Genomic DNA, 24,192 nt, shown 5'->3' with positions numbered 1-24,192 from the left:
TAGACAGTTTCTCTGTCTTCTTCCCATCCACCTGTCCTTGCTTCCACCATCTGTAGACTTCTTTTTTGTGTTTGAGCTTTTCCAGGTTCTCCTTGTTCATCCATACAGGCCTTCTGGCATTCTTACCTGACTTCCTCTTTGCCTGGATGCATCCCTCCTGAGCTTGGAGGAGGTGATCCTTGAATACGAACCAGCTTTCTTGGGCCCCTCTTCCCTCCAGGGCTTCATCTTGTGCTACTCTGCTAAGCAGATCCCTGAAGAGGTCAAAGCCTGCTCTCCTGAAGTTCAGGGTGGTGAGCTTGCTGTGCATCCTCCTCACTGCCCTAAGGATCTTGGACTCTACCATTTCATGGTCACTACATCCAAGGTTTCCCTTGAGCGTCACACTCCCCACCAGCCTCTCCTTCTTGGTAAGAGCAAGGTCCAGCGTAGCACCTCTCCTTGTTGGTCCTCTATTGCTTGGAAAAGGAAGTTATTATCAACACGTTCCAGGAACCTCCTGGATTGCTTATGCCCTGCTGTGTTGTCCCTCCAACAGATACCAGGGTGGTTGAAGTCCCCCATGAAGACCAGGGGTTGTGAACATGAGGCTGCTTCTATCTGTGTATAGGGGGCTTCATCCACTTGGTCTTCCTGGTCAGGTGGCCTGTAGCAGACCCCCACTATAATGTCTCCTGTCCCTGCCTTCCCTTTAATCCTGACCCATAAACTCTGGGTCGGCTCCTCATCCATCCCCAGGTGGAGCTCCATGCACTCCAGCTGGTCACTGACATAGAGGGTGACACCCCCACCTCGTTTCCCCTGCCCATCCTTCCTACAGAGCCTGTATCCTTCCATTCCAGCACTCCAGTCATAGGAGTCATCCCACCGTGTCTCAGTAATGCCAATAAAATTGTAGGCCTGCAGATGTGCACGCAAGCCTAGCTCTTCTTGTTTGTTCTCGGTGCTACATGCATTTGTGTAGAGTCATTTCTAGATTTAAAAACCATACATTTACACTAGAGACTATATATGAGTGTGACATGTTATCCAAAGTTTGCTGATCTTGAAGTGTGAAATCACTGATGATCATGCATGTAAATTTACAGGTTGTGGAGTTTATATGTCACAGAAAGAATGGCTGCCTAAAATTACATACAAGAGTAGCCTGTAACTCCAGCTATGGTGCTGACTTCTAAATTCAGAGTGTTCTTTGACAAAGATGGTGTCAGTTTTCATTGGTGTTCTTCTGTAGTTTTGCTGTACCAGTGACTCAGGCACTTTGGAAGTCTAAGATGTTACATGTTAATTATCAAGTGAATCAACTTAAAGTAGTGTCTTTTCTGCTCAGTGCTTTCTTGAAAATATGCATATGCACACAGGCTTAGTTCCAGCAGCACTTCTAAGCCAGACACTCTTAAAAACAGTGTTTCTATTCTTTATCCTAACAGTAAGAGAAGAGAATCCTTGTTATGCTGATGTCCTTGAAAGGTCGATTTCACTTAAATCTGTTGAAGCATATTGAACAAAACTTGCTTTAACAGTCTGAGAAGGACTTTCATGTCATAGAAACACCTACTTCCTTGAAACTCCCTACTGTGAATGAGACATGAAGATGCTTCTCGTTAACTTGGTTTTCTAGTTTTTGCTCAGATTGCCTCGAATGTTCTTGTTTGTGTAGGGAATTAATACTTGAAGTTTCTCCGTTTAAAGGGTATTTCAGTGTGGAGTAATTCCAACTTTAAATACTTTGTAAGAGTATAAGCAAAGCTTTATATCTTGTATATGCGTGAGTATCTTGAACTTTCTTAGCCTCACTATGGCTTCGGGAGTAACACAGCTTGGCATAGATTCAGGAAGGTAAGGTAGGTATAACCTTGAGCCAGTGAAAGACTGGGTTTGTTTCCTATTTCGTTGTTTTGGCACAGTAAAATCATAGTTCTAGATGCCAAGATATTTTGTTTTAGAAAGATCAGGAAGAAACTGATTTGCCACTCCCTGACAATTCTTCAGAACTGATGGCCTAGTGATAGATAAAACTGGTGTTAGACCTTTTTTTCTGTGTGACTTTGTGTTGGTATGATTGTTACTACTTTTTTTTTTTTAATGTACCTTAAGTTTAGCAAAGAAAATCAGGAAGATCATGGCAAGTGTCTGTGAAGCCTGACTGTGCATATAATCCTTATTTCCTGACTACTTCTGCATACTTTCCAAATGAATTAGGAGGATGGTAAAACCACCAGTTTCAAATCATATTGGGATTTTGTGCATATTCAGGAAGGTGGGGAATTACTGCGATAATCTGGCCAAATATAAAATAGTTCCTGAAATACTATTATGGCTGTGTTGCAGCTGGAACTAACCTGGTTTCTATAAAAAAAAAAAAATATCCATGTTTCAGAGTAAATGGAAATTATTTGGAAGAAGCTGAGTCAGGGTACAGCAACTGTTTTATGGTAACATCCTTCGATAGTTCTTCATACTACCTTTTGTACTACTTTCATTGTGTACATACTGAAATATATTTTCTGAGCAGTACATGAAGTTGTATTGATGTGATTTGCACATACTATTAGCAGTGACAATCTCAAGGTTTTTTTAACTGTCTTGAAGTTTGTGCAGAGCTTTTTCCATATTAGTGAAAATCATTGAGGTACTGCTGCTTATGTAGACTGTGTTAACCATGAGTTTGTGTCTAAGTGGTTTTGGTTTATATAATGCAGTAATAAGTAGATCAAAATAAACAAAATTTTAATTTTACCAGGGGAACACGAATGCGGCAGCTCTATTCAAAGAAATCTTACCATCCAGGAGGCAGCTGCATATTTAAAAGTAAGCAAATGAGGTATTTTTCACTGGTTGTATATAAGATTTGTATAAATTACAATTTTTAAGGCCTGGTTTCATATCTAGTGTATTAACTAAAATTTAACTTAGCATTGAATGTTATTTGGAAATGTTTGGAATTTATGTCTTTAACACATGCTACTTATGATTTTTATTTGGAGATGTAGCGAGGTTTTGAGGGACAGGGCAGGTTAAAGAAACTGGCTTAATTGCGATGAAAGGGCTTTTTCCCTTTAGTTAAAACACCAGGGCATAATTTGGAGATAGATGACCAACATGAAAATCATAAGTTTATGAAATTTAAATCTCTAGAAGCTTCTCCAGAAATGAATACACTGTGTTTAGAGACTTAGTAGGAAAGGGTACTGTTTTCCTTTCTTTGGGAGAAGAAGCTGACACATGGATCTATGCAGTGGGCCTGACAGGCAGCAGCTGTATGAAGGCACCATTCATTGATGCTTTAAATAGAAATGATCAAAAAAGGCCTTTTTGTTAATTTGATAGGTGTGCAGTATTATGAAATTCCTCTGCCTCATTCCCCAAATAAAAGATGACTCTTGACCTGTCTTGACAGCTGTAGGTTTTATTTTAGCCCACATTGGTGTACCCTTCAATGGAAAACTACTTGAAGCTTTTAAAAGGCTGAGAGTATGATTTCTTTGATTGGGTTGGGGGAATTAAGCTGATGTGACTTTTAATATATAAATATATAGAAATTTTACGTTTTGGCAAATGTTTACATAGTAAACAAAAGGGGGCAATGTTAAGAGCATCCTGAAGAAGCTGCTAATACTGGTTTATGGTTGGGCAATGATATTCTGTATCTGTTAAAAACAGTGCATTGTGGGAATACATTGGAAAAAAATAAGTTGATGCCAGATAACTGATGGTCTTACCTATGTATTGTACTGAAAAAATGACAGTTGTTACCAAAACAACTGTTTTAGCTCTGATAAGAAGCTCAAATTCCATATGAAAATCTGTCACTTTGTATGAAGTCTCATTTAACTCTGCAGTTCCTCATTTTGGGATTATAAATAACTCCTTTGTAGAATTTCAGTATTCAGTGATAGAACTTTAATGTTTTACTCTCACAGTGAAAATAAAAGTTACTGGTTTTAAGTGCTTATCCTTTAATTCTCAGCCATTTACATTATGTGAGGTTCAAAGGAAAGATGGACATAAATCTTTCTGGAGAGTGTAATTTCAAATATAATAGTAACTTTCATTTTTGCTTTTCCTTTTCTGCAAAAGAACATGCAAGGTGAATGTGAAGACAGACTTAGCTTAGATAGCAGTGAATGTTCTGTGATAGTTGATACCAGCTAATTAAAAAGTCCGTTTCTATATAGTAATAGCAGTTCTTGAACTACAATCACTGGACTATTTGCAAAATATCAGTTAAAATTGGTTTTCCTCAAGCTTCTTTAAAAAATACCTGAACTGCTTTTGTATGACTCATTTACAGTTGAGTTTATATCTTTCTTTTATTCTGGAAGTAGATTTTCAGTGAGCACCGCCTAGTGGCTGAATAATTTTTTCTTGCTGTAGGTTAGAATTGTTAATAACAGTGAATGTGACTTGGCTTTTCAAACATTCCTTAATTTTGTAAGTGCTAGTAAGTCTGATAGCTGCTCATAGCTGGTATAGATTCCCTTTGTGTAGTGAACCCTTATGCAAGATCTGAGGAATCAAGAATAAAACCACATAGTTTTGGCTACTAATCTGTGCAGTATCTAGATTTTATTGTGGCATGATAACTTCCTGGTTATTTCTAAAATTACTCATTAATATTTGTATTTTGACAGAATTTAGATCCAGAATATGAAAGTGTACTTAACACAGCATTGCAATGGATCTTGAATAGTGGGGAAGATGTTGGCATAAAGTAAGTTGTCTTTATTTCTTAACGTAATTTATTCTAACAGATGTATCATGTTTCATAAATACTGTATGTTTTTGAATAGGTGTTTCAGCAATGACCCTAATGAGATGGATGTCACTAATGTGACAGATGTGAAATATCTGGAATCCACTAGTCCGAAGATGTCTTTCAGGTGTCGTTTTCGCCGTGCATTTATTAATGTAACTCACAGATTATCAATATTGCTTTTGGGTAAGTTAATAAAAAACACCAAACTTCTTTGTTATAACTTACTTTTCCCCATGCTTTTACAGAAACATAGGCATGCTGTTTACAGAAAGTTTTTATTTTATGTAAAACTTAGAGTTTCTGTCAGTATATTGATTACAATGCAGTTTGCTTTGCACTTCTCTTGCACTGCTGTATTTTCAGTTTCGTTGCTATTCAGATGAACATACTTGTTTTTTGGGAACTCTTGTCTTTTTCCCTGCCAAAACAATACCTTGTTTCTTTCAAAAATTCCAGGTTGAACTGATTTGAAAAAGTGAAATGCTCAGCAAAAAGACATGATAACCTTAATTTTGAGACTATTTCACTGTTGTTCCAGGAACTTTGGAAACATAACTACAGAAAACGTGATTTTCCTATTAGGAAAAGTTGGATACCCAACATGGTTGTCACCAAAAATTCTTACCTTTAAGACTATGTTGTAAAAATTTATCTAATCCTTCAGTAGGCATAATTCATTTAGTCTTTGATAGTTCTCTAGTTAAGTTTCATGTTCTTTAACATATATTTAATTGTTAACCATACTGAAAACTATGCAGCATAAAAATATGGTACAGCTGAGTGAAAACACTTGATTCCTTTCCATGTGGATGGTTAGGAATACTGAAGATGTGGAGCTCCTCTCATGCACCTATAGAATATTTGATAAATTGTTTATCCCAGTACCTTATGCTTATGAGCGGAAGACTTGAGACCTTCTTCACTGGTCTTTTGATGAACCAAGAGAATCGAACTGTCCCAGGTTGCTGTCTTTCTGATAATAGTTGACATGAGGGTTGAATTAGGATGTGGAGGTGAAACTCAGTATCCAAGTCAACCACTGGTCTCATCGGTCATGCTGAGCAAATTGCTCCCTGTCTCAACTTTCTCATCAGTAATTAAGGTTAATATGAATCACCTTTTCAAAAATAAACCATGGTATGAATGTTATATATACTGTCATTAACTAACACTCATTTTGGTCTAAAATGGTGTCCCTCAGTCTTAGATGTAAGTTACCCTTACCTTTCAATCACAGGTACGCAAAACAAACTATGTAACTATTGTAACTATAATTTGTGTATGTGTGGGTTTGTGGTGAGGGGTTTTTTCTTTTTTTATACTGTTGAGAGATCACAGGTGTAGTGATACCCTCAAACCAAGATAGAAGAATGAATAAGATTTTTATTTTTAGTTTATGCTGCTGGCCTTCCTAACTAAACTATCCTTTTTGGGAATATATTTTAAAGTATTAGAAAATGAGCATGCAATTAGTACAAATCTGTAGCTGAACTGAAGCAGTCCAGGTTAATTAGTTTTGACTGGTATATCGAAAGCATGTGACTTGTCTACAAATTAGTGAATATTGTGCATTTTTAAGTCTTAACGTGTTCTGAATTGTCAGTTTTTGACTTTTGATATGAATGAATTTTTACATTATTCTACTATTTTTCTTAACAAATGGGTAAAATTTCAAACCACAGTTATGGGATACCAGGCTATTGTTAAAACAATGAAATGTTTTTCAAAAGGTAATGCTCTTCAAAGTTTAAGAGTTTGTGTTGATGTGTTAGTAAAATATAAAATATTGACAGTGAGTAGCTTTGAAATTTAAAGTACTTCAAAATGTTAGCTACTTCAACCAAGTTACCTAGTTTCAGTCAATGTTCTACTGCTGTATAAAGAGTATTATACATCTTAATGCAGGTATAGCAATGGTTTGGGGAGTCTTACACTACATGAAATACCGTTGGGCAAAAGAAGAAGAAGAAACAACGCAGATGTATGATATGGTGGTAAAAATCATAGGTATGGCTTCTTGAGTCACATCTGATGTATCTATAAGCTTTTGCAGTACTGTCATTAATTCACTTATGTTTCCTGCTTAGTTGTCAGTTACCATGCTGTTAGGTTTTGGTCAAATGTGTGGTTCATGTGTGTTCCCTTTTTTAAAAATTTTTTTTTTTAAAAAAATCATTCTTTAAACCTAATCAAAGCTTTTGGTATAAAGATTGTACTTTGTGAATAACATCAACGTGGCTATAATAAATGTCTGTTGACTTGGTGGTATTTTATCTTACTATTGAAAACAAATATAAATGCAGTGTTTAACTAGAAGTATGGTGACATGTTGCTTTCTGTATTTGTTTTTTCAGCTATCTTTAGGTAATCCACTCCTAAGATGTATGTTAGCTCTCAATTCCATTCCTAATGGTTTTTCATAGAAAAAGCAGCTTTTTAATTAGTAACTTTGAACAGAAATTATGTAACCAAAATAGAAAACCTAAATAAGTTCTGAAATTCTGCCTTTTCCTTGAAGTCGCAATGTTTTTGGGAGTTTCTGTTTATAGTTTTTAAGCTATGTTTTGGGCTGCATTTTTACTTAAATTTTCTTACTACTTTTGCCTATGGCAGTCATTGTAAATACAGAGATGGTAGACAAATTGAAGCTGTTTTCCCGTTTTTACCATTTTCCTACCTTTTTTTTTTTTGTAAATCAAGTTTTGTTGGGGTAGGGGGAAAGCACTTTGCTTTCAAAGGTGGCTCTCTTTTCTAACAGTTAAAAGTACCAAGCAAGAGTAACTGCAAGAAGTCTTTTTCTTTATTCCAAAGTTATTTGGGGTGCTTGGAGTCACTGTGTGAGGTTAGTTTTCTTGATTTGCCTTCAGTGTGTTTAGAAGGAAAAATGCTCCAAAATGCCAAAACCACCTTAACTACTGAAACTAGGAGGGGTCTTCAGAGTAGCTATTCATTACCAGAATTGATATTTTTCTTAATGTTTGCACGAACTACATAGTTACTAATTTTTCTTATGGTGTCCTCAGATCTTCTAAGAAGTCACAGCGAGGCTTGTTCTGAAAATAAAGACTTGCAGCCTTACATGCCTATTTTACATGTGCGTGATTCTCTAATACCACCTCAGGACAGGTATGTTTTTTCTAGAAGTACTGAATTTCCTTATGTGTAAATAAGAAAAAATAGTAAAATTTATCAGTTAACTAAGTTAATTTCTGTAGGTTGAGTAGTATATTTTGGAGATTCCTACTGACACAGGGCAGGGGAGGGGGGAAGGCATTGGATTTCTCTTACATGCTGGATGCCACCTATGCAGGTTGCTACAATGCTGATTTTAATTCTTGCTTCAATTTTTAAGGAGGAAAATGAGGAAAGTCTGGAATAGAGCAGTTGACTTTCTTGCAGCAAATGAATCTAGAGTTCGCACAGAGACACGAAGAATAGGTGGTGCCGAGTTCTTGGTTTGGAAATGGATGCAGCCTTCTGCAGCAAGTGACAAAATTTTAGTAATACCATCGAAAGTGTGGCAAGGCCAAGGTATTGAAGTTTAGTTACATATAGTACATACAATTGTTTTAATTTCTGCATCTAACTTCTGAATGGTATTTGGTTGCTTGAACATGAAAGAGTTGGTTTCTCTCACGACTTTAAGTATCGTTATGAACTGTCAGTGCTGTTTATCTTGTTGTTCAGTAGACTTTCTGGGCATTTAGTGTCTGCCTTGTTTTCAAGCAAAATGAGCTTTTCTGTTATAGCTACTGTGGAAATACAGCAGATGGCATGTAGCCAAAATGTGTTGCTTGTTCCTTTTCATGAATTTAAAAAAAAAACGCCAAAGCTCTTTAGTTGGTCAAATTCTGACATGCCTTATGCTTACTGGAAGTAATGTAGTTGGTTATATCTGACACAGGTAAATCAGAGCTTGTAGACTTGAGTTTCCTGCTGTTATCAGTCAGCTACCTAAAGGCAGAGTTTGAAGGGAGAGATCTTTTGTTTATTTTGAAAGGGAAACTGCTGGGACAAAAGACTCCTCAATAGGCAGAACATGGATTTTGAGCACTTCCTGGTAGTGTTTCCTTTCTGTCATAAATGTTTTTCTACACTATGTGTGTTTATTTCAAGCTCTGGAGCAGCAAAGCATTTACTTTAATAGAGGAGGCTGTTATACATGGATTTTACAGTGATCTGTCATTTTTCAGCTTTGTTACAGAGCCAAGTGGCAAGAATATAGTGGGTTTGCAGTTGTCTGTCTGCAGTGGTCTTTTTCCTAGTTCTTTTCCTTTCTGCCTTTCTTCATGTTAAGCTTCAGGGTTTGTGGTGGGTTTTTTTGGTCAGTGAAAATTTGAAGCTATAAGACTTGAATTCTGGATTGCAGTGAAAAAGAATGGTCACTTCTATCAGTGTCTGAGTGTGAAGGTAAATGTTTAAAGTGAAATCTTAATTGCCAGTTGTTTAAATACTGTGACTTTTTTTTAAGGAGTCCGTCTTGCCTTACATTATTCTGTAATGCTGCATTATCTCTCCAGCGGGACTGAAATGAATGCTGTGAGAATCCTAGTTTATAAACTCATCATCTTAATTGATAGTGAGGGGGGAAGGTGTGGTTGCTTCTCCAGTTTTTACTTCAAATTTTAAAATCAGTGGTTATCAAGGTTGTATTGTACTTATATGGCATTGAACTAGATGCTGAAAAAAAACCTATTAAAAACCCAAACTTTCTGCCCTTCTTAGTCTCACTTAAAATAGAACTTCCCACTGGCAAACAACTGCACTCACATATGTTCTTCTGGAATATGCTAATTTGGGTCCTAGTTTAACTAATGCAAGTACTAAGAGGCTTCCTCCTTTTACTTTTTACTGGTATATATTTTTATTTGTAAGAAACAATAGGTTTATTGTTTCCTATAAAATAGGGTACAGTTTAAAGTAGCTCCATCCAATCTGATTATTTCCTTTCCAAAGACTTAGACAGACAGAACTTTGTGGCCTGGAACATTTATGCTGTAGCAAGCTTGACTGCCCAAGTAAAAGTACTGCTAACTTTTTGGTTTTGTCCCAGGCTATTTGCATGTTTTCATAAGTTCTATGTATGCTTTCAGCCCTCAGGTCTTAAATTTTGCTTCAAAGCAAAACCAAACAGTTCTCTCTGTCAACTTGAAAAGTCAAATATTTTGACATGTTTGCAGATATGTGGCATGTTATCTGATCAGGGTCTTCGTTTTGGGACCCATTTTTTGCTTGTTTATGCAAAATGCTAAGTTGGAATATCATTATATACTACTTAAAGTTATGCTACTGGTTTTAGCATTATGTTTCTCATTTTAAATCATTCATTGGAAAGGAGGGCTGCTTTTTTTTTTTAAGTAACTTTTGAATACCTCTGCGGACTTGAGGTTCTGCAGGCATTGTCTTGCAGTAGTAGTAACACAGTGTTCTTCTGTGGTGACAACTGTGTTACATGATTTCCATTTCTCAATTTTAGTTAGTAAGATGTGAATAATAACTTTATTGAGGAAGTGGCAGAGCCTTTTCTTTCTATGACATTGTCCATTAGGGATGTGCAAATGCCTTAGGTGCAGTGCAGAGATATGGTGGGTTTTGTCAACAGGTGTCTCTGTTCCATTTCTGTAATACTGTCATGATCGATTTTCAAACACTCAAATTTGAACATAGCTTCTGCAAGCTATGTGTATTATAAAGCTGAATCTTCTATGTAGTATATTGTTCAATAACAGACTGTGAAACATGACACTCCAGTTCTGGAAGTTATCATTTACTACTCATTTGCTCTGAGTTTTTCTTGTCTTGTTTGGTTGCAGTATAAATAGCTCCATAACATTCTGTCCTGTATTAGAAGTTGGACTTTGTTTTCTTTCACCCAGAAGACTTCTCAGTGTGTGATAGCTCAGGTGCTGCTTTGCTATGTGGAATATGTATTCAAGACTCCCAACGGAAGGCTAGCTTCCAAAACTTCCTAGAAGAACAGCTACTGTTACGTACCATCTGAATTTGAGCATCTGATACCTACTTTAGCATATTATGAGTGTGGACAGAGTAACTATCTCTCAGCTGTGGTTTTTATCTGTTACCTTGCCTGGAGTATATACTTAAGACACTATGCTTTCTGTTGAATAGGATATATTAAGTTTTATACTGTTTCAGTTCTTTTAATAGCAGTTTTCTTAGTTGTTACATTTGTAGTTCAGCAAAGATCTTTGAAGAATTGAAATTGCATACTTTGGCTCTAAAAGAAGGACATGGAAATAAAGGTGGCTGAAGTAAGTGGGTCATTTGGGCTCTGTACATCTTCTTTGGGCTCTTTACATCTTGTTAGTCAGCAAGCAAAGGCAGTTTTCACATGAAAAGACTTTCTATTTAGCTTTCCTTCTTTTCATATGATTGTTGGAAATAGCTGGAATACATAAATCTTACACTTTTTGCACAGCTGTTTCTTTCCTGACATTAGGAATTCTATATGTATGTGTTCGTTCCTACATATTTGAAAGGATAGGTCAACTGGAATTAACTTTGTCCTCCAGTTCTGATGTTTTAATATAGAAATTCATAAATCTAATCTTCAAGACTGCTAGGTCCTGAACAAACTCAGTACATATAAAATTAGAATGAATTGTTTGTTTTGTATTGTGTGAATAAATTGCAAGGTCACAATTTTTTTTAACCTTCTGAGATAAGGTAGTGCTTTGTAGCAGAGCACAATACCAAGAGTGTATGCAATTGAAGAAAGCCTCTTGACCTGTCAGTATAGTGTGTACTAGGATATTAGTAGATGATTGCCTGCATTTTAAATATGGGGCCTGTAGCATTCATGAAGATCAAGGCTCTACTATCTGTTAGCAGCTAGAGTTCAAGCATCACTGTGGCATTTTGTCCTGTCCTTCAGGATGCAGCCTGTATTTTGACAGCTTGGGATCTTTTTCTTCGCTGGGTCAGAATACAGTCCAGTGTACTTTCTTAGAAATATTATCTACTGGATAAAGTAGTTGCATCTGTCCAAAAAAAAAAAAGATAAAGTCACTGTAAGATGATGGATAAATATGTTTTGAAAGCAGCTGACAAGAGAACTGTCAGTTGAAAAACAATCTTGAGCATGCCAAAGTGTAATTTAATCAGTAGGAGAAAAAATACATTTCTAGTGTGTTTGGTTTGCTTTTGAAAGAACAGATGCTATTGTCCTATCATGCCTTTGATAACTAGAGCTCTAAAGAAAAATAGGTAGGCAGAGCTCCAATGTAGCTAAGCTGAGGGCAATAACAAGTTCCTTGACAGCTCTGGAAATGAGATAGAGGTTCTCTGAAGTACCACATCTAGGGTGATATTTCATCCTGCGGAGTGGAAGATAACCTGTTACCTTGTGTGAATGACACCTCTCCTCCCTGGCTTGTGAGAATATAATCCTTTCTCCATGTTACAAAAAAAAAAAAAAAAAAGTTCCATTCTTAACTGTTGAAAGAAAACTCTGGATTTTATACTTGTTCTGTACCCATCCCATGCTGGTTTTCTAAAGCTGAACTTAACTGTATTAAACCCCAAGTCAACCACACTCTTAACATCTAGCGGTATTTTGATTTCAGTATCTTTCCTGTTTACTGAAGAACCTAGTATTGTGTGAAAGTGTGTAGCTTCAACATTTTCAACTAAATGTTTTATCTTTTTGTTCTTGCCTTTGATAAGAAGGTTTAGTACTTAATAAATTAGTGATCTGTGGCTTAACATGAATAAATCTGTTCTAAAGAAATGTGGTTACCTGTATTTGATGCAAGTCTTCAACCTTATCAAGTGCATGAAATCCACATATGAAGATCTGTTGGGCTGTCTTGTAACCTGTGGTGGTGATACTGGGGAACCCCTATAGCAATAATACAGTAGTAATTCAAGAGGTATAGAAAGCTGTACTGCAGTTTCTTAGATACTCATTTTGAAGTCTGTGCAAGAGCAACTTCTTCCATCATACGCCTACTCCAGCCACAGTGATAAAGAGGTTGTTGAAGTACATACTTTTAGCTACTGCTGTTCTTTGAATCTGGAATGATACAGTCATATTCAGTTTAAGGTACTAAAGTATGTTATGATTGAAATATAAAGTGGCTTCCTTTTCATGAAGGTACTCGCTAGTCCCAAAGGGGAATTTATGAAAGTCCTAAAAATTTTCTTGTCAGTGACTTTGTGGTAAGTTGTGCTTCTGCTTTCCTATTTCATCTCCAACTTTTTTGCACTCATCTTGTAAGCCTTACTGTTAAGATCTATTTAGGAAAAGAAATGGCATATGAGGTTCTTGATTAATTATGGTGTTAGCTTAGACTGTTGTCCTACAAGAATGTCTGCTTATGCCCTTATTGTGAGTATTTTTGTATGCTCCACACCAGTGTAAATTTTCAAATAATCAGAACTGTAATCTGAACAGGTGTGTCACTTAAACTTGCTCGTTTGAAGAAAGGGGGAGAATTAATTGTTACAGATGTGTAATGAAGTTCCAGAGACATATGAACTACTCTATTTTGAATTTTGCTGTGTAGGTACAGCATTATTTTTAACTTGCCTGTGTCTTCCCAAGCCTCCCCTTCTGGTAAAATGTATACCATGTCTGCTATACATTTTAATGCTTATTACTGTGCTAGCATTAATTTTGTATCTTATTGGTGTCTGTGGCCATTTTTTTCTCCTTATACATAAAAAGCTCCACCTAAGTCACAAAATTTTCTTTTAATTTACCATGACTCTGAAACATTTTTTGAGAAAAAGCAGAATTCATCTTTATGTGCTGCACTGCCCAGGGTACACTTGCTCTACTAGTATGATGTTACATTAAGTTGGTAGCAGATTAGTTTTGTGCTGGTGGTGTGCTCTGTATGAAGTCAACTCTGCAAGCACCTGAGATCTTCCAAAAGGACATCAAGAGTAATTGAAATTGAAGCAGACAAAGCTTGGTTTTTATAGGTATCTACACTAAAGCATGAATTCTCCATTTAGTTACTTTTGCATAGCTTAAGTGTAGCTGTTGCCTTAAAAGTATGGTGGTTTTGAGTTCATAAACAGCTTGCAGAAATGTTCATCCTCTGGGCGTAGGGTCTCTGCATATAACCTTGCCATACTTTATCCTTGGGTTAAAATCATGTGCTGAAATAAACCTAGCGCGCGCGCGCACACACACACACACACACACAAGTTTTTACTGTATACTCTGTGTATAGTTTCTAATCAAGGGCAAAAAACTTCACAAAACCATGTGCTATTGAAAAAAGACATGTCCTTAAAGGGACATATAGGCAGCTCAGAAATAGATGCAGTGTCACCAGCATATTTAGAAATCTGTTCCCAAGAAAAAACACAGTTGTTAAAGGTGTTGGTGACTTGGATTGTGTATGTGTGTAGAATAAGAACATTTTTAGTTATTTGGGGAACTTACATTAGGTTCCATAGTAGATTTGGAGGCCACCTTTTCTAATTTCTGTTTCGTAATTATGTATTTCTTTGCCTTAGAAATTTACGTAAGGAGCAAGTTTCTCTATGCCATATCTTCAGGCAGTGAATTTTCTTAGTTAGTGCTCATCTTGCACATGCAGTCTCTTTTCACATGACTGAATTTCTTTTATGTGACGCAGTTTTTGTTTGGTGATATACAGAAGAGCAGCAGTGTTTGTGTATTTTGGGTTTACTTGCGAGACGTTATTTTAAAAGGTCAACAGTAGTGTCATCTATGCAAGACTAAAATTTCTAATGCTTGGAACGTAACATCTTGAATCTGTCACACTTTTCCAAAGTAGGGATTGCAGAGGAGAAGCGTTACTGTCAGTTTGGAATATCTTTTTGTCTTGTTGAGATTGTTAGTCTTATGTTTAAACTCTTGAATCTACTCATCTCAAGTTTTCGAAGTAAAACTTCATTCAAGCCTTGGAAGTTACTTTACCAGGTTATCCCCTTCCCTTTCTGTTGCTGCTTTCTTGGCCCTTCCCAAGGCATGGAACTGTCTGAGTCTGAAGGGTTCCATTATTCCTTTTCTCATGGTGCAGTCTTCTGTTGTGACTCCCACAAGTATAACGTGAACTTTAGAGAAGTTAATATTTATTTTAGAACTTCATAATGTATTTCACATGATTGTTCAACTTTGAAAGAGTTACTCTTTTATTTTTAATTTCCATTTTTCTTCTTACATCTGTTTTATCCTCTGGTGGTTTCATTACAGATTTTTGCAAGCTTCTGATCATGTGTAGAGCATTTAGAGTTGCAAAACCTTCATCGTTGGAAGTTGTTACAGCAATACAGATGCAAGACAACATCCATCTGAGCATCTCCCTATTTCTTAGTCAGATGGGCAGTAAATTGCCCCAAAAGTGGAAAAAACAAAAATTCATCAGGCAGTTAAAACTGAATAGTTAACCTGCAGCGCCAGAAATTTGCTCCACACTTTAAGAGTATCTGTCTTTTCATAAAGATGTAATGCAGATACTTTCAGCTATATGGTATTTTCTTAAATATCCTGAATTCATTCCATGTTCTGTGGCCTAGGTATGAGAGAATGCATTATCTTTTTAAATGTAGAAGTTCAGAAAATTCAGTTAAGTATGGTACATCATCTTCAATGGAGTAGAAGACAATGGGGAATATAACTTGCTTGAAGCTTTTTCATAGATGAAGGAAAGTATTCTTTTGAGTAAAACTAGAAAAGTATTGATGTATAAGACTGACACTTGTTAACTAGATGGTATTATGCCTGTCAGTAATTATTATTAAATTTATTTCTCTTTGTAGCATTTCATCTAGATAGAAGAAATTCACCACCAAACAGCTTGACACCATGTCTAAAGATTCGCAATATGTTTGATCCAGTTATGTAAGTAAACCCAGTTATCTATCTGTGTTTCTGTATTCATTTGGAAGGGTCTGTTCCTTTCTTCTGAGAGGGGTTTAGAAGAAGTGAGTAAACATGAATACTGTAAAAGAAACACATGGATTATACAAAAAAAAAAAATCTTCCTCAACATCTGTGAGAAGACATAAAAAAAATCTTACTATCTGTCTTCTGTCCTTTATTGTCTTGTTTTGTGTCTTTCGGTCACTTCTTGAAGAGTGTGGCATTTAGTCAAACTGCTTGGAGCAATGACTGATCTTTCACCATTAATTAATTTTGTAAATGTTCACTTATATCACCTGCTGGGGAGACTCATGTGGCCTGACAACAGACTATTAAGTTTCTGAACTATTTTTAAGTATTCTGGAGTATTTAGACTGTTACAGAGCTTGCACAGTTTCCATTTAAAAGGCTGAATTTAAATAATTTATTACTTTATGGCAGTCTGACTGCCTAGTTTTTAAGCAAGTGGATTTTTATAGTTGGAAATCTTAAACAAATTAGTGCAGAGTACTGGTTTCTAAGGCTCAGATATAATTCTAAAATATGTACTGTGTATGAGTAAGCCTTGCTTCACATAGGAAGAGTTAAAGTAGTATAATTTTTTTGTAGTCTTAAAGCTTCATCCACTCCATTATCCTGTTATACCCCATTGAGTGTGGACTAGATCATGTTAGGAGTTGGGGATTTAACACAGGTTATGGCAGCTAATCCCTTCTAATCTTTGAAGCCTGGTTTGTCCAGTGTAAAGATCATGGACCCGAGTAACTCCTCTGAAGTAATTTATTCCCTGATGTGATTATATAAGGGAAAAATAAAGATGTTATACTGTTTTACAGAATAAAATTGAGATGCTTGCTGGAACTGAAGAATTGAGAAGTTGAGTGGAAAGCTATGGATTAGAATAGGGAATAACAGGAAGTAGGAGGGGACACTGGAGTATGGACACAAGTGACTGCACAGTTTGGCTATATTTCTTCAGCTCTGTTTCACTTCTTTTTCTAACCACACTTAATTACTTTAGTTCCTTGCCTTATTACTTGGAAATGTTAGCTAATTTAACTGAGGACAATGTTATCCCTAGCACAGAGAAGTACTCTAAAAACTGTTCTTCTCAGCACCTTTAAGACTTAATGGCCATTGTGGGCAGAGACCCCAACCATGGCTTCTTTCACAACTTTCAGTAGGGTGAGCTACACTGAATTTTAGGCATTGTTCTTGAGGCAAGTTGATCCTTCTGTAGGAGGATGAAATAAAAGATGAGATTTACTGAGAATTTTGGGTGAGATCAACATCCTTATTGTCTTTGCTACAAAGGAGACTTAATGAGCTATATTAATCAGAGCAGTACTGAAATGAATTCATTCCTGAAGTTTCACTTTAATATTTATTGGTATGCTCTGTTGGTTACTTTCTTGTTTCAAAATGTTAGCTGTTCAAATTGTCTGCTGTTAATGGAACTAGTAACTGAGATGTTATTTTTGTCAGAACAACCTCCTGTTATAGGCTATATCTTTGCTGTAAACTTCAGTGGTTTTTAGTACTGACCCAATCTGTGCCCTGCAAGGGCATTTAAAAAAAAAAAAACAAAAAAAAAAACCTACAAGTTGTTCTCTTTTGACACTTCTCTTAACTGTCTGTGTCTGGTCAGCTGTTTTGAACAGTGTAACTTCTAATAAATTCACTGTTTTGTAGACCTTTTCTTTTGGAAGTTTACCTAGCTCTGTTGCTGGAGTACTGGATTATAGTCATAGTGGGATACTTCTCAATTCCTTATTGCATACCCCAGCCCATTCCTCTTCTGTGAGCTGTCTTGCAGAGGACTGATGCTAAAGAAAGTACTTTTTGTCACATGCTGGGAGCAATCTTAAAAAACCCCAAACAAAAATAAACCTCAAAACCTGCAGTGCAAGACAAACTCCTTTATTCAACTGCTTGTGTCAAAAGAGGACGGAGGTTTATGTTCCTGTCCCAGATCTGAAAGGGATGAATGCCCTCACTGACCACCTGAAACAGAATGTACCAGTGTATGTGATTACATTGTCAAGTACTGGTTTAGACATCCATAGGCATGGGTGCAAGGTATGTTTAACAGAATTAGTTTTTAGCTGCTTTTTAAATCAACCTATTGTATGCTAACAATAACTAAGTATTTTTCAACAATGTGCCAGTAGGTGGTAAAAGCAGCCATCAATAACAGGTCTTTTGACCTTAGAATCATCTGGGGAGTGTACCAGTTAATTTGTATTTATCAGTGCTAACAGAGTAAATAATCATCTTTCTACTGCCAAAAGTCAGAAGACTTACCTGGACATTGTGAACCCTCAGACTACAGCAACCGATTTAAAGTTGGGTGCATGTTCTAGGCATTTACTATGCCAGACAGAAACCTTTTTTAAAATACCAGTCTAAGCATCATTTGGATAAGCCTGTTTTAGTGTTTCTGCATCTACCACTAGGTGAAAAGAATGGTTCATAAAGCATAAGTAGTACTACTGCAAGAGCCGTATTGATAGCACATACACTTGCATGATCAGGGAACAGGAAGTCATTCCTTTTGGGGGCCTATTTCATTATGGGAAATCCACTTTAATTGATAACTCATGATGTTTCATGTCCCAGGTCTGCAAAACACAAAAAAGCAGACTAGGCTGAGAATGCACTTCTGCTTGGTGTTTAAACAGGAAATGAGCACTTGGGAGTAATGCAGTGAGTTCAGTATTTGCAAACAGTACACAGCAGAAAAGATGATTGCTTACTCTTAACAATATGTTCTCTTCTTATGGTAGCTGCCTTTCTGCTGATGACAGCATGCTTCTCAAGAAAATCTGGACACGAGTCCTGGTTTGGGAGGGAATGCACTGAAATCAAAATTTCATAGAATCAGAATAGTTTATGTTGGAGGGGAACTTTAAATGTCCTGGCTTTTGCAACTTGGAATTACTTTATTTCCCTAATATCCTGAGCGCAGCATGTTACAAAATATGATTGTTTACACTGTTAGAGAAGGGGAAGGAGATCATATTCCTTTCATTTTGAGTTATCTAATAAAAAGAAAACACTTTGTCCAGCCTGAGTAGGGTGCACCTTCTCTTAAACATACAAGGTTTTAAATTGTAGGTGTTTTCTACTGGCCAGTCTCCCTCCTTATAGGACCTTAATTTGGAACTTCTTTGCAGCCTTGTGTCCCTCCCCCACTTTTGTTTGCTTGTTTATGTATGATCTGCATGTTTAAGGAGTATCAACTGGAAAGCGATCCTCTGACCAGTCAAGGTCAAATGACAGAAACAAACGCTGACATTCTGTGTTGCCAGAGTCCTTCAAATATTGTGTTAGTGCCCTGCTTGAGAGATTTAAGTAACATCCCTGACCGATTAAATCCCTATGTACATTCCATCCCTCCACCATGTTTTGGGTTTTTTTTCATTAATAAGGAGGAAGGTAGATTAAATATTTCAAGAATTCTGGCTTTATGTAGAAGAAACTCTTTAAAACTACCCAAAGCTCTTGATAGTATTATTGAAAGAGTAAGTTCATTGTTTTTTGTGTAAAGACTATTCAAGCAGGCTTAAAGGTGTATTAAGGCTTTTGGAATTGTTTTCCTTCTGCTTAGATTTATTTTACTAGAACCAGATAGTTCCTGCAGTACCTTCACAAAATTACATAGACTTTTGTATTCTCTAATGATGTATGGAAAGATTGATTAGTCTTGACAATAAAATATTTTTTGTGAAAAGCTCCCAAAACTAGAATCTGAATTTAATAACTTCTATTTCTGGATCTATTTTAGTATGTTCTATCGGTACCCTTCAGGATGAATGTAATTTGATGCTTTGTTTGGGATAGTGAACAGCTATTTCAGTGATGAACAGTGTCTGCTGTTAGCTAAAAAGCTCCTCCAGCTTGCTTCTCCACCTTGCTGAAGCCTGACATGTAATGTTGCTTCTGCGACTGCTGGTAGAGGTGATACAGTAAAGGGGAAGAGGGCTTTAAGCTGTTGTCTTCCCCTGCTCTTCTTCCACTGCAGTAGGAACAGCCTAGGAGCGGCCTTCTCCTTGGAACAACGGCCATCCCATCCGAGCAGATATGGGAAGGCGAGTTTATGACTACTTGCAGTTTCAGACAGGAAGGTGATGGCAGCCTGCTGGAAGGGGAGGACAAACTCCCCCGAATACAGATTATTCCTTTTGATTATTAGAGTTGAATTTTCTAAAGTGGACCGTAGAACACAGTTTACTGAATATTCAGTAGGTAAAGTACTAAATCTGTCCCAAAGGCATTTAACAGAAAATGATGTCAATTTACAGAGAGACCAAACTCAGCAGGGAGGGATGAGATTGTTCTGAATGTTGAAAGAAATATGTGCTTAATTAAATGTTTAATTGTTTGCATAGGGAGATAGGTGATCACTGGCATCTAGCAATTCAAGAAGCAATCTTGGAGAAATGCAGTGATAATGATGGAATTGTTCATATTGCTGTTGACAAAAATTCACGTGAGGTGAGTGTTTTTCCAGTAACATCTTAATGCTTGGTTTATCCTTGTCTGTTGGACTTTTAAAAACCACCCAAACCTCTCTTTCTTAATACAGGGTTGTGTATATGTCAAGTGTCTCTCTCCAGAATATGCTGGAAAGGCTTTCAAGGCATTACATGGCTCTTGGTTTGATGGTAAGGAATGGGGGTTTATAACAAAGCATGGGTAGAAATGACAGAAGACGGGTGCAAGTTGGAGTTCTTTTAAATGGTGAAATGTTTTATATCTAAGTATTGAGCTGTAACAAAACCCGTATCTCTTCAGTAGTCATCACCTGGGAAGTTAATTACAGTATAATGACGTGTTTGTGTATTATGTCCTGAAACAAAATGTAGTAATACTGAACTCGAAGGTTTCTCTTTTCTTATTTCTTTGCCTCAGGAAAGCTGGTAACAGTAAAATACCTGCGACTAGATCGATATCATCATCGTTTTCCCCAAGCTCTTACTTGTAACACTCCACTGAAGCCATCAAACACACACATGAACTCTATGTCACATCTGCGTCTTCGGACGGGCACAACTAATTCTCAGGGAAGTTCCTGAGAAGACTTTCTACAATTGGTAGGACTGTTACTTGCAACAGGAATTTTCCTGTTTGGCTGCCGTCTTCCTTTTTTAGTGCTTTTTGTATGTAATACTTTAATTAAATAAAAGTTTGAACGTTCCAAAAATCTTGTTTCCAAAGGGACTTAGCAATGAGGCAGTAATACTGAGCTGACAAAAAAGAAAAGAAATTGCCTCAGGAAGTTTTCTGGGGCTATAGTAAACCAATGCATTTAAGTTTTGCATGAGGAATACCGAATTCATTATACATTTGCAGATGTGGTGACTGTATTTTTGCACCAAGAAGTGTTTTTAATAATACAAAAGCATGGAGAAGAGATGACTTCCTGTATTTCCATAGTTTCCTGTGAAATAATCTTGTGGGTATTTTGTAACAAACAACCTACAGTTCCTGATGGTGAATAAGTTAAAGAAATTTTTTTCAGTCAATATTAGTTTTTTGTTGCTGTATAAGAATCTTTTTCTGCAGCTAGGGTATGGGGAAAGTTAATCTGGCATTAGTGGTTGCATATAAGTGTGAGGGAAAACGAACTGAATGCGGACGTGCTACAGTTTGTATATAAATGTAAATGCTGGTGGCGGCAAAAATGGTTGTGTTCTGTGAGGATGTCTGCATTGAAGCAGTGAATAAGCTTCCTATTTTATTCAAAACCTAATGTTTTATATGGTTTTGGCTTTACCGTGACAAGAAGCCAAATACCTTAAAGTGTTAGATACAGGTTAAATATCTTTTATAGGTTTTATATTAAAGTACCTGACTGATTTTGTGTAAAAGGTCTGATACCAATTGTAATGAATTCAAATTTGTGAGCAATAAAGAAGCAATTGGCAGATACTGGAAAAATATTTTGTGAAAAGCTGTATTTATTATTACAATTGCCAGGGCTGTGACAAAATACCATTGGGATGAAGTGACTTTCCCAATACATTATAACTTGTTTTAATGAACCAGTTACCTGTTAAAATTTTAAAAGGTACATACTTCCTTGCAACAATTTTGGCTGATGCGAACTACAACTACAGCTGATAGCAAATCTTGTGATTCCAAGCTTGTAAATTTACTAACATTTACCTAAAGTACAAAATTGTTGCTGAGAAGCTTAGTTGCAAATCTAAAATTACTGGCTTTACTAATTGCCATTCTTACAACAATTCTATGTAGTTATCCAGCTGAATATCCTGTAGGAGGTGAGACTGGAAGCACACCAGTCCTACGAATTTTACTGAAACTCACTTTACTTTGTAGATATGATGGATTTGCAGCATGAACTTGCACAAATAATGCACGTTTTTCTTATGGTTAAGTAAACATGATGCACACTATTCTGCAACAGAAAATCCTATTGTGCCTTACCTTTGTGCTTTTGTGGGCACCATGTTTATTATTGGAGAGTTTGTTAACCGAAAAGTTTTAAATCCTCAGTTTTATGTCTCAGATGCTAATGAATGAGTATATATAATATATAATCAGCCATGCAGAATTCTACTTACCAAGGACAAGTACATATTTTTGATGGGTAAGTAGATTGTGCCAGGTCTGGTAGATTTTGAGTTTTACTATATACATATATGTATATGTATAATATACATGTATATGTATTATATATATGTATATAAACTAATTTTGTTGTATTTGATGTGCATCATAGTGATTTGTTAAACTGACCTTAGTGACCCCATCTTGTGACCTGTTGCAAGAGTGAATGTAAAAATAGTTGTGGCATTTTAAAAGGTCGCCTCGATGCAAATGCATCTATCTTGCTTCTAAAATATATTTCTTGTAAACACTGTACATTTTATTATTGTAACATGTACTATTATGCAGCTTATTTTACCTTAAACTGTTAAGTTGACCAATATCCCTTCCTGCAAGACAGATGGGAAATGTGTACAATACCTGAACATTTGAGAAAAATCAGATGTTTGTTGTAATTTGTCACTCTGTCCTGTAAAAAAAAAAAACCAAAAAAACAAAACAAACTCAAATTAAAGGTTTATTAGGGGTTTTTATATGTGTCTCACCTTCTAGATATTTGGATGTCTCTAACTTGAATGCTTTTTTTATCTATGGAGGAGGGGAGATTCATTGATCATAGCCACTTAACTTTCAGTGTGTGTTGGGGTGTGAAGCTGAACAGGTGCTACTGTGAGATGAAATGCACAACCAAGCTTCACTTAAAGTCTGTCAGCTTGAAAATTGCCCAGACTTTGTATCTAGTGTGTGCAGAGGCATTACCTTGGTTTCTCAGTCCAGGGGAGGCCATGTCTGACCTGTTAAACAACAGATGTGAAGAGTCTCACCCTTAATGTTTTTCATCTTATTTCTTGTATTTTTGAGATAGAAAAAGTCCTCAAAGGGATTTTGATAGACTAACAGAAAACATAAGCTTTTTTTTTCTGGCATTACATTTATACTATGCTGTTGATGATTTGTATTTCAAGGGTTGTGTGGTAGGAGAACCAAATAATTGTGTGCAAGTCATAGAATGATCATAGAATGGTTTGGATTAAAAGGGAACTTAAAGACCATTTAGTTCCAACCCCACTCCCAGGGGCAGGTTTTCTATTAGACCAGGTTCTTCAAAGGCCCATCTAACCTGGCCTTGAACACTGCCAGGGCGGGGCATCCATAATTTATCTGCGCAACCTGTTCCAGTGTCTCACCACCCTCACAGCAAAGAATTTATTTGTTCTAGCTAATCTAAATCTACCCTCTTCTAGTTAAAAACTGTTACCCCTCATCTTATCCCTACACTCCCTGATAGAGTCCCTTTCCCATCTTTCCTGTAGGCCTCCTTTAAGTACTGGAAGGCTGCTGTAAAGTCTCCCTGGAGCCTTCTCTGGGCTGAACAACCTCAGCTCTCTCAGCCTGTTCTCATAGGGGAGGTGCTCGAGCCTCCGATCATCTTCATGGCCTCTTCCAGACTGCTCCAACAGCAGGTCTGTGTCTTTCTTGCACTTGGGGGGGGGCGGGGCAGGCGGCAGAGCTCAACACAGTACTCCGGTGGGTGTGTGTATGTGCCTTACATGAACAGAAGGGGAGAATCACTTTACTCGACCTGCTGGCCATTCTGTTGATGCAGCCCAGGACACAATTGGCTTTCTGTGCTGTGAGTGCACATTGCTGGCTCACAGTCAGTTTTCCATCCACTAATACCCCCAAGTCCTTCTCCGCAGGGCTGCTCTCAATCTGCTCATTGCCCAGCCTGGTATTTGTGCTTGGGATTGCCCCAACCCATGTGCAGGACCTTGCACTTGGCCGTGTTGAACTTCATGAGGTTTGCACAGTCCCACCTCTCAAGCCTGTCAGGGTCCCTGTGGATGGCATCCCTTCCCTCCAGCATGTCAAGTCCATTACTTAATGTGCATTTTTTTCCCGGCTCAGTTATAGCTCTTCCTTGTGGAAGGGGAGGGGGAAAAGGGAGAATTTTACTATAGTTTTCTCCTTTTTTTTTTTTTTTTTTTTTTTT

General features: G+C 36.9%; 1 protein-coding gene across 1 annotated transcript in view; it reads left to right on the top strand.

Moving 5' to 3' along the window:
- LEMD3 (LEM domain containing 3) overlaps positions 1-20,883 on the top strand; it is a 56,460-nt gene extending 35,577 nt beyond the window's left edge. Inside the window, exons 5-14 of the mRNA XM_026865188.1 lie at positions 2,744-2,811; positions 4,635-4,714; positions 4,794-4,942; positions 6,665-6,766; positions 7,783-7,885; positions 8,112-8,290; positions 15,521-15,602; positions 20,015-20,120; positions 20,212-20,290; positions 20,538-20,883. Of these exons, the coding sequence (XP_026720989.1) occupies positions 2,744-2,811; positions 4,635-4,714; positions 4,794-4,942; positions 6,665-6,766; positions 7,783-7,885; positions 8,112-8,290; positions 15,521-15,602; positions 20,015-20,120; positions 20,212-20,290; positions 20,538-20,701 (1,112 nt within the window). The 3' untranslated portion in view covers positions 20,702-20,883. The remainder of the gene's footprint in view (positions 1-2,743; positions 2,812-4,634; positions 4,715-4,793; positions 4,943-6,664; positions 6,767-7,782; positions 7,886-8,111; positions 8,291-15,520; positions 15,603-20,014; positions 20,121-20,211; positions 20,291-20,537) is intronic.
- Positions 20,884-24,192: the final 3,309 nt, after the last annotated feature.

The sequence above is a fragment of the Athene cunicularia genome (genome assembly GCF_003259725.1).
Source record: "Athene cunicularia isolate RWA chromosome 1 unlocalized genomic scaffold, athCun1 chr1_part2, whole genome shotgun sequence".
NCBI classification, from domain to species: Eukaryota; Metazoa; Chordata; class Aves; order Strigiformes; family Strigidae; genus Athene; species Athene cunicularia.
Note: the sequence above shows the minus strand (reverse complement) of the source record. Positions and strands in the feature narration are given on the sequence as shown.